Source organism: Lactuca serriola, chromosome 5 (assembly GCF_051521515.1).
Source record: "Lactuca serriola cultivar US96UC23 chromosome 5, Lser_US96UC23_V15, whole genome shotgun sequence".
NCBI classification, from domain to species: Eukaryota; Viridiplantae; Streptophyta; class Magnoliopsida; order Asterales; family Asteraceae; genus Lactuca; species Lactuca serriola.
In genome coordinates this window covers 360,966,787-360,977,798 of record NC_136412.1, presented here as the reverse complement: position 1 = coordinate 360,977,798, position 11,012 = coordinate 360,966,787, and the positions used below count along the sequence as shown (strand labels likewise).

General features: G+C 35.5%; 1 protein-coding gene across 1 annotated transcript; it reads left to right on the top strand.

The window, feature by feature from the left end:
• The first annotated feature begins 8,259 nt into the window (after positions 1-8,259).
• On the top strand, positions 8,260-10,477 carry LOC145055700 (Nuclear pore localization protein NPL4). Its single transcript, XM_079004085.1, has 2 exons — positions 8,260-9,390; positions 10,005-10,477. Exons 1-2 carry the CDS (start codon positions 8,410-8,412, stop codon positions 10,257-10,259), a joined length of 1,236 nt encoding a protein of 411 aa, XP_078860211.1. The 5' UTR covers positions 8,260-8,409; the 3' UTR covers positions 10,260-10,477.
• The last annotated feature ends 535 nt before the right edge of the window (positions 10,478-11,012 follow it).

Below are 11,012 nucleotides of genomic sequence, written 5' to 3'. Positions count from 1 at the left end.
CAACCCACAATAAATAAGTTTATTAACTTCATTAAATTAAACAAACTCGATTACCCGTTCCTGTTATCCTCACATTACGTCCCTAAGCATCTATCATAAGGGACCTATCCTAAGGATTATCATCGGGACGGACACTACTGCTAAGGGGATTCCTCAGCAATAAATGTCCTTAAGGAAACTATGTGGGGGATGGAGTACATCTGGTGAGCACACAGTTCAAATAAACACACAGTTCGAATAAACACCTACAGGTTGCGAGCCTGCTAGTGTTCCACTGGATTGTCTAGAATAGTCCGTGGTCGTCATCTATACTCTGCTAGATGACTGGATCATCAATAACATCTATAACGAGGCCTCTCATCGTTTTATCTTGTCACACAGCAACTATTACATCTACCCATGTTTTACCCAACACATTTTGTAGATATAAAATACATATACAGTTTAAATCATTGAAAACATGTATAAAACGTTCATCCAGCATAGATAGCAAGTATTCATATAATATGCACACATAGCACGTAATTTATATAAAATACTTCATATCTATGTGTAAGCTGAAAGTAACTATGCACTCACTTGTTAAAGTGATGAGTCCAAAATCGGGCAACGCTTGCTTCTAACGATTCTATTTTCCTTCGATGAAACCTAGCATTATTATCGCTAAATTTTAGTCTAATATTTACCGTGACCAACTATTAGTCTTAGTATTATTATTATTATTATATAAGCGTTAAACAATATTTTCCAACCACTATGTACAGACAGGGGCCATACATAAAACACCGGAGGGCAGGACCATTTTGGCATATAGCACTTCTGAAATCCAACAACCCTATGCGGCCCTTTAAACTAGATTCCCTGTACCGCGAGTAGTTAAAAAAAATATTATAACGACACTTATATAAGTTATAATAATAGCTCAAATATTTATTATAAGTTCATAATAACAATACTAATTTTAAATATAAGCTATATTAAAATAAGGTAAACATAACTTACTTACAAGGGGGTTTTAGCTAGGAGTCAGGCTCTGCAGGAGCAGAACTTCGTCGCTGAATCTTTCTAAGAAAGATTCGTGCAGCGCTTCAGCGCTCACCTTACTATACTAAACTACAGAAAGAGAAGTCGAATCACGAGGGACCGAAATGCTCGGGGGATAAGGAGAGAAAGACTCTTGAATCAAGAGAATGGTGCAAGAAATATGAGAGCCCAAGGCTCTTATTTATACTAATTGAATTTTCAAAAACTACCCTCCATAATTACTTAATGACCTTTTAGTTATATAAACAACTAAATACCCCTCTATAATACTATTTTAAATGGATTTAATGATATCTGTACTAAACTAATGTCGAAAGAACTCAACATTAGTCTTATAATGACCGCATCGTCGATACCTTTCTAATGATATATACATATGTATATATATGTATATGTATATATGATTTATATTTTATTTTAATACGTAAATATGCTATTATATTTTATAACTCGTTCATACGAACTCCGTTTTTGACATTCTTTATATCCACGCGTAGGCGGGAACGTACCCTAAAACTTTCGTTTAGACTCCGTCGGCTAATTTTGAATTTATTTTTAAAGTTATATTTTTAACAGGCCGGGACAGGATTGGTCCGTTAAAATCTCATAAATTCTTCATCCGATGTCCATTTTTGTTTGTCTTTTTATCGTTACGCTACTAATAACGAGATCTTCGATTCTCGTTTAGGTTGTGTCGGCTAAAAATCAATCGATCTAAAATTCGAATTTCGGGCTGTACATCGCTAATCCGAAACTTCGAAAAATCATAACTTCTTCATACGAAGTCAGATTTGGGCGTTCTTTTTATCGATGTTCTTAGTTTAACATATTCTACTACTTCCGTTTAGAGCGCTAAGGCTAAATCTCACTCTATCATAAATTTACTATTTACGCTTCCCGGTGCCGTGCCGGTTCCGACGCGAAACTTCGATGGGTCATAACTTCTTCGTTATAACTTGGATTTCGGCGTTCTTTATATGTACGGAAACCTTGTGACATATTCTACAACATGGTTAAGATTATTTACTCTAAATAATCTTTTTGTCGAAAAGTCATTTTCGACCCCTATTGACTCTAAATTGACTAGCCCGGATCTGCGGGCCTTACATTATCAGACATATCTGGGGTGTCCGAACTACCCTTCGGTCCTAACGACCGAACTTGGGGACTATTCCGCTCCTACTACCACTATCACATATAGCATATCATGCCAGCATATAAACATATCATCACATACTGTCAGACATATCTGGGGTGTCTGACCTACCCTTCGGTCCTAACAACCGAACTCTACTACTATCACATATATATATATATATATATATATATATCAGGCTAGCATATAACATATCAGGTAGTAACAAACCTATATGATATCACAAAGCCAATCATCCAACATACAACTCCTACTGGTGGGCCGACATTGTGGCCGTAGACCCACCGTTACTGGAAGGTAACTCGCCTGCACTACTGAAGTTCTTGCTGATACCTTTCTGACCGTTATCTGACAACTCCCGCACTGCTACTCCAATGATTCCCCGATCTAATAATACCAAATATAACACTTAGTCCCAAACTGCCCTTCAACAGTCAACTAAGTCAACTCTGGTCAAAATCAAAGTCCTGGCCAAAGTCAACCTTCCAGGTTGACCCTACTCGCCGAGTCAGCCTACTGACTCGCCGAGTTCATACGCTCAGGATCCTTTCCTTCGCGACTCGACTCGCCGAGTCATCCCCTGACTCGCCGAGTCTACCGATTTCCGAGTCCTGACCTGTCCAACTCACTGAGTCTCCACTCAACCCACTGATTCGAGTCTTAACTTGAAGGGTTTGGGGTTTCGCGACTTGACTCGCCAAGTCCAAGAACAGACTCGCCGAGTTGTTCATCCAACTCGCCGATTTCATCCTCATGTTCATACGACTCGCCGAGTACACCCATGCGACTCGTCGAGTCTCTTCAGTTCTTAATCCATACAATGGCTTTTCGAGCCATGCAGGGGCTCAAATCCATAGATCCATTCCTCTTAAGCCTAACCCCCACGTAAAGTGGCAAAATTTATGTATAACCAAGGAGTTGTAGGCTTAGAACACTCTAGGGCTAGGGTTTGTAACAAAGGGGCTTCACCAACAACTTATTGGCCTAAACTTTATGACTTTCTGGGCTATTACCAACCTAGATCTGAGGTAGCAACCTCAGATCTACTCCAAACTCGAAATAGATCTCATCCATACTCAAAATGCCCAAAACTCAAACATAAGATAGATCTAGATGCACATAAGCCCAAACAACAGACTATTACCTCAAATGAAAGCTCCAACTGAAGTAAATCCCAGATCTACACCACTCCTTTGCAGCAAAGCCCTTGATCTTCAAGCCCGTCTCCAAGACTCTCTCCTCCAAGGCTCTATTCTCTCAAATAATGAAGGCTCACACAAATCTAAGGTTTCTGGAACTCAAAAGGGGAGTAAAGAGGCTGAGGGTGGGTTATAAGGTGCTTTATATAGGGCACAACCTCTGGGATTAGGGTTTTTCTTGCCCAGACTAGACTCGCCGAGTCCACTCACTTACTCGCCGAGTCGGTCACTTACTCAATGACCTGGATCCCGCTCCAACTCGTCGAGTTCCTTCCTGGACTCGACGAGTTGACTCTTGATTTAGAGCTTAACCTTTCTGTTCTTGGTCTTCCAGATTCTAGGTGTTACAATACCATTTGAATATACAAGTTATTTGCTTTTTTTTTATTGATCACTTAATATATATTTAGTGGTTAATATATTTTTTATTCTTTATATATATCTAACACTTTCTATTTTAATTATATTCCATTTTACCTCCTTAATTATATTTTAGATTTAAATATTTATTATTATTCTTCTAATTAATCATTTATAATAAATGTTTAAAAACATTTTATTTATGAAATATAACGTTTTTAACGATTATATAAGATTTTAATCTTTTTATTTACTTTTATAGCTATAACGTAATAATTTTTTTTCTTATTTTATGTATAAAAAGTAAAATCGATATACTTATATTTATACTTTCATTTGTAATGTTTTAGATATGATATATATTTTAAAAAACTAATTGAATGATGGAGTTTTATATAATATTTTAGATAAGTGAGAATAAATTAGTTATTTAAAAAAAATTATGAAAAAAGTTAAACCATTGGAAATTTCATTTAATTAGAGGTTAAAGATAGTAGATTGACGAGTTGATAATCATTTTGATTCATAACATAGGTTTACAATTGAAATGATTTTGTCTAGATATTTAAATACATAACTTACTTTATATCGTTTATGGATGCGTTGCGAGAGAACTTGCCAATGAGAAAAATAGAGTCCACCAAACATGTTCACAACAAGAAAACAATGTATAATTAGCCAAATATCCAGCTGCCATATAGTCTTGGGTGTGTTCGGCACGGAGCGTTTTGGAGCTTCTAACTTCTAGCGTTTGACAAAACGCTCCGTTTAAAACAAAAAGCCTCGTTTGGCACTACAAAGCTTCTAGCGTTTAGCTTAATCAAAATGCTCTAAATCCAAATGCTACTTCATGTAGCGTTTAACAAAACGCTACAAGCTACAAGTTACCCGCTACCTACTGCGAGCTACCCACTACCAGTTAGTTTTGCCGAACACGTCCCTTATCGAATGGAATTCAATTGCCCTGTCTTTCTAATTTGTACTTTTAGAGATGTGATCTATGCCAATTTATTGGGTTTTAGGTTTGATGTAATTTGTCTACTATAGTTCTTGAGTTTAAAACCTTGTTTTTCTTTTGGCTGAAAATATCAATTGATAACTGATAAGTGATAATTCTCCATTTTAAGTCATACTTTGCTAAATTAAATAAACATCATTAAAGAATTAATATATTAGGTGGTGTTTGTTTTTCCTAATGATAATTCTTGTTTGTTTTTTTAGAAGATCATAAACCTAAAAAGGTCTGGATGCTCTTTTATTGACGTATACATAGACCGGAGTTTTCTAACATTTTCATACTATTTTTTAGTTTAAAAAAAACATTTTTTTTTTCGGTTTTAGTCATTTTATATAACATAAAAAAATATTTTTCCCGTTTTAGTCATTTTATATCACATAATTATATGTCATTTATATCACAAACTAGGTGTGAGACCCATGTATTACATGAGTTTAATTAAAAAAAATAAATATGAAATTTTAATAATTTGAATGGTTTGAATTTATAAGAAAAATAAGAAAATTTTTGAATTATTAAAATTAATGAGACTTTAATGTATTGAATACATTACATATATAAACCATTTCTAATAAATACTTTACATATATATTACCTTACATATTAAATGTGAAATTTTAATTTAATAAAATGAAAAATACAATAAAATGACAAGTGGAAAATAAAAAATTTAAAAATTTTAGAAAATGACATGTGTCCAAATGAATGAGAAGATGACATACGATAAAAAAAACCTTAATTTATTATAATAGATATATTTGTGAAAAAAAAATCGTTTGACACGTTGCCATAAAAAATTGATATGATAATTTTCATGCATTTTCAATTGGAAGTTACCCTAACGGTCCCTTACGTTTTGTTTCTTCATCACAATCTAACCTCCTCTCCGAAGTTCTACCATCTCTCTTAACGTGAGCACCATGTGAAAATGATATACGATTCTCACCCAAACTTAATTAAAGTACCGTCAATTTTCCATATTTTAAGTGTAGATATTACTTCTTAAAGTATATTAACGTTTAGTTATAAATTGTTTTAACATTGCGATCGCAAAGCTTTAAGTTGCTACTTCTTACGAAATAATTTATTAAAACAAAACTTTTAACCATTGAAATTTATTTAACTTTGATAACTACTGAAAATATGCTAGTTATAAAATAAAATCATATACATTTAAAAAATTATAGTAGAGATGCTAGTTTCATTAGCAGTTTAACCATAAAGAGAGTTGAAAACGCTGTGAATTTGATACGCCTAGCTTCCTCCACAGTTGTCTGATCCGCAAAGTGAGCTCCTTCTACTTCGGTCTTATATGGGTATTGCTAAACTTTTCTTTGGGTTGAAGACATGCCAACCCGTTCACATGGAGAAGGCGACGTTCTTCGATAATGGGTTGTGCGGGGCGATTGAGGACATTGTGGTTTGTGGTGGCCCTTTCTTTGGCGACATACAATGACGACTTGCTTCCCTACCCATTCGGTTTGGTGGTGTGGGTTTATACTCAGGCTACCTTTATATGCTTTTGTTGCCTCAAGGACCCAATCTTGAGTATTACAAGACCACATCTTACGGGATAGCGACATTTATGGTATGGATTTTGATTATGCTTGTACCTTAGCTTCTCTTCGTAACAAGCTTCTGAACATTGAACATAACAATTTTTCTACTAAGGGCACCCCCCCCCCCCTAAATCCCCAAATACACTGGTGAGTGCCATTTTTAGTAAAATTGTCCAAGATATAGAAGTGTATTTCTACATGACGGCTTGACAAAAAGCAGTTTTCCAATGTTTACGTGCACCACATGCTCGAGATTTTCTTCTAGCTATCCCTATAGATGGGTTGGGCCAACATATGTCTCATGTGGAGTATCGTACCATCCTTAAATATCGACTCATGATTATAATATTCTCAGCCGACGAGATATCTCTGATGTGCCGCAAGGCATGTTTGGACTCTTTTGGAGAGCATGCAGTTCATTGCAAAAGAAATCTCAGGGTTCAAATACAGGCACGATATGGTTATGGATGTTTTGGTCGACATATTAAAGCGTGTCGGGGTTTCCGCCAAGAAAGAGGCTACTGTGAATTTCCTGACTGATCCGACAGAAGGAAGGCCAACCCTTAAACGGGCTAACGTTTTGATTTTTGGATGGGCTGGAGGGAAACACACATGTGTGGACCTTACGGGGGTTTCCCCTCTCGTAGGCTTAAGGGTTGAGGGTTTCATGGTGGGACAGACTGCATTAAAAGCTGTTACATGCAAGGTCACCAAACATGAGAAACCGTGCATGAAAAATCAATACGTGTTCATTCCATTTGCATTTGATAAGTTTGATTTTTGTTGCGTCGGATGCGATGGAGCTTCTTAGTAGAGTGTAACGATCATGCATAACAATGTTATATCCCCTACATTTATAGATGTAGTTTTCAAAAGAATTTACTTTACCATACAAAAAGGTTTAGCGGCGCAACCAACTTGTTGCCGTTTGCCTTCACATTCGTTGTACGATAATAACTAATATGTATTAACTTGTTAGGATTATCAAATATTTTAATAAAAAAATTAAAAATATATCTAAATTTTATGGAACCTTTCAGCTAGCTTTTATAAACTAAAACTATTTAAATTTCAGTATTGATAAGTTCTTTAAATTTAAAATATAAGTTTATTAAAATTTTGGTTTATTTTAATAGTCTGCAAAAGTTTAAAAAAAAGTCTTCTTCTTGTGGGCTATAGATTTTTTGTCAATCTTTTTTACTGATATGATCGGCTGTATGTATTTTACCTCTAAAAAAACAAACATCATCTAAGTTCATTAAATAAACTAGTTGTAAGACCCGTATAATATACGGGTTGATTAAAACAAAATGTTAAGTATGAACGATTAAATAGAAATTTTATTTGAATTTAAAATTGAAATAAATGAAAATTATGAGAAAAAAAACATGCAAAAAATAAATTAATTAAAATTATGAGTTTAGTGTGTACTAAACGGGTTAATTATAACAAAATATTAAACATAAAGGTTTAAACTGTAAATTTATTTGGAATTAAATTTGAAATTTAAAATTTAAATTTTAAAATTTAAAAATTGATAGTCGTTATGGTAGGTTTAATTTATGGAAAGTAAATTAATGATATATTGAAAATGAAAATTAAAGTAATGACAAGTGGAAAATAAATTTATTTCAAATTATGACAAAATGACATGTGACTAATCTTATGAGAGAAGGACATGTGTGGCAAAGTCATTTTCTATAATTAGAGTAGATAAATAAAAACAACGGGTTAAAATGTCTTTATCAAGGGCTAAAAGGCTTAAATGTTTAAACAGCAAGTCATAGGCCCAGTGCTAAACGTTTGATAGGATTCTTGGCCCATAGTTAAAATCCTATAAGGCTTATACTATTGTTTGATAAGTTGATTGTTTTGTTTCCTCTTTTGTTCACATAAGATTGCAACCGAAGTTCCGAACACATTCGGAAGGTAGACGAATCCTACAACTTCTACACTACCAAAGTTCCTTCCTTTTGCTTGTTCTCCAAGAGATCTGTCTATAAAGCTTTCATCTTCGATCACCCATTCTCCAGATTGTTCAATTGCACAGGTTGTTTCACCGGAATCTGCAAGATGTTTATCAGAATCCGAAGCAGAGACGGATTAGAGCGTCTGCAGGTCGATAATCCAAACATAACGATCGCACAGCTCAAAACCCTAATCGAATCGCAACTCAGAGTTCCAGTACACAACCAAACCCTATCAACAAACCAATCATTACTCTTAGCCAAAACCCCGACTGAAATGTCACGATTCTCCGACATGTCTAACGCTCAAACCCTAATCTCTACTCTCGGTATCGCGCACGGTTCTATCATATACCTCGCTTACGAAGGTGAACGCACTGTTGCCGGACCCAAAATTCGTCCTGCCGGATCTTTCGGTCGGAAGATGACGATGGATGACCTAATTGCGAAACAAATGAGAATCACGCGACAAGAGAACCCTCACTGCGAGTTAGTATCGTTTGATCGTGATGCGGCGAATGGGTTTCAGCATTATGTGAATGAAACCCTAGCGTTTGCTGTGAAGCGTGGGGGTTTTATGTATGGAACGGTGTCAGATGAGGGGAAAGTGGAGGTGGATTTCATATACGAGCCACCGCAACAGGGGACGGAGGATAATCTAATTTTGTTAAGGGATCCCGATGAGGAAAGATTGGTGGAAGCGATTGCGTTGGGATTGGGGATGAGAAAAGTAGGGTTTATTTTCACTCAGACGATTGGGCAAACAAAGAAAGATTATACTTTGTCGAATAGAGAGATTTTGCAGGCGGTGGAGTTGCAGGGGGAGACTGATTTGAAGGAATGGGTGACTGTGATGGTGAAATTGGAAGTGAATGATGATGGTGCTGCTGATGTTCACTTTGAGGCGTTTCAGATGAGTGACCTGTGCGTTAAGTTATTCAAAGATGGGTGGTTTGAGACTGAGATTGCTGCAGATGCTGAACCAAAGTTGTCAAAGATGAAGAAGGATGTCGTGGTTGGGGGCAAAGATACAAGGGAAGTGGATAACGATTTCTTCTTGGTGGTTGTGAAGATCTTTGATCACCAGGTTTTTTTTCATGTCTTGCTTTTTATCTTCTTGAATCTTGATTGCTTGGTAGTTGGTATATCATATATGATCTGGTTCTTAATCTTGAATACTTTGATGATATATTTTTTTATTACTATATATATTGTCAGTAACCTATGTTAAAGAATTCCGTAAACTTCCATGATTTCTGGATCTAAGAGTTTTACTTGTCATGCTGACAATGTTGCTTTCATGCCTATTCGCATATCTGCTTCAATTATTTTAGCTAAATAATGGTGTGATCAAGCTAGCATAGGATTGATATGCGTGAAGTGTCTTTATGTCTATGTTTCTTTTTTATGGGCTATGTGTTAACTGACTGTCAAAGGTTAATAATTTCTTGAAGAATAAGCTGTTAACTAACTGCATGTCAATGGTTTAGGTGTGGTTCTTAATTGATGCCACATTATTGTAGCACATGTATGTTAGTGGCAATGATGTTTAAGTGTAAGCATATATGCCTCTATACTCTTTTTGCCCTAAATAACACTGGAATAGGTTTTTTTTTTGGTAAGTTTTGGTTAAATGGGGTTTAATATAAAGTTGTGTGTTGATATGTATTTTTTTTTTTTGGATTTGGATTTGGATTGCAGGGTCCATTGTCATCAACATTTCCAGTTGAGAATCGAAACACAGCGATTACGATGAGAACCCTGAAGAATCATTTGGATCGAACAAAGAATTTCCCTTTTGTGAAGAGAATTTCAGACTTCCATGTGTTGCTTTTGTTAGCCAGGTATCTGGACGTGAATTCTGATGTGCCAGCATTAGCAGGCTGTGTCCATGCACAGGCAACTGTTCCTGAAGGCTACCAGATCCTAATCGACTCAATGGCAGCATCTGCTTGATATGGAGTATCTCTCTTTCAAGTTTCAACCAAAACCAAATGGAATGGGCTTTGGTTTTTGAAACATCTCATCTGTTCATGAATATGTCATCTGGTTAACCATAATCGTTTATGCACATTCTTTTCTATGTTCTGTTCTGTGTATTTATAGTCCGACTTTTACCCTTAAATCCAATCCATCTCTCAAGCAATACATGTTTTCATTTTAATTTCGGTTTATCTATTCTTGTTATATCATCAATTGTTATGGTCTGTCAGTTTTGTCCTTTTTTGACGCATGAAAAAGGGCAATCATATCTTTTGCATAAATGAAGGTGAGACAAAATTTGTAGTATTGGCTCATTTACTTCGGTCTTGGTCTAATTCGTGTCAAACACATCATATGGCTATCTTGTTTTGTAGAAAGAAATAAACGGGCCTTAAAAGATCTCATGTTTTTTCCCTCATTGTGATCATCGTTATTTATGGAATCCCGTTCAAAGTGTAAACCATAAAAATGTGGTTCGAGGGAAGTCATGATGAATTGCTAATCTTTAGTATCGAGTATTCAGACACCGCTTGCATAAGACCTGATCTCATGCTTACAGACTGTTGTTCTCATGTTTTGAAACTACGTTAGTCTGTTATACGAAAATGTCCTCATGTTTTGCAAGAATAATAAAGGGATAATGACTCAAAGGGTAATGTAATTTTTTTGTTTTGTACACATTTAATCATTGGATTTTTTGTCCATAAGTTGTCCATTAAATTTGTT

Excerpts from the sequence above, each read along its gene's own strand:
- LOC145055700 (XM_079004085.1), top strand. The coding sequence starts at position 8,410 with ATGTTTATCAGAATCCGAAGCAGAGACGGATTAGAGCGTCTGCAGGTC. Across the intron at positions 9,391-10,004 it reads TGAAGATCTTTGATCACCAG|GGTCCATTGTCATCAACATT; the intron begins GTTTTTTTTCAT and ends TTTGGATTGCAG.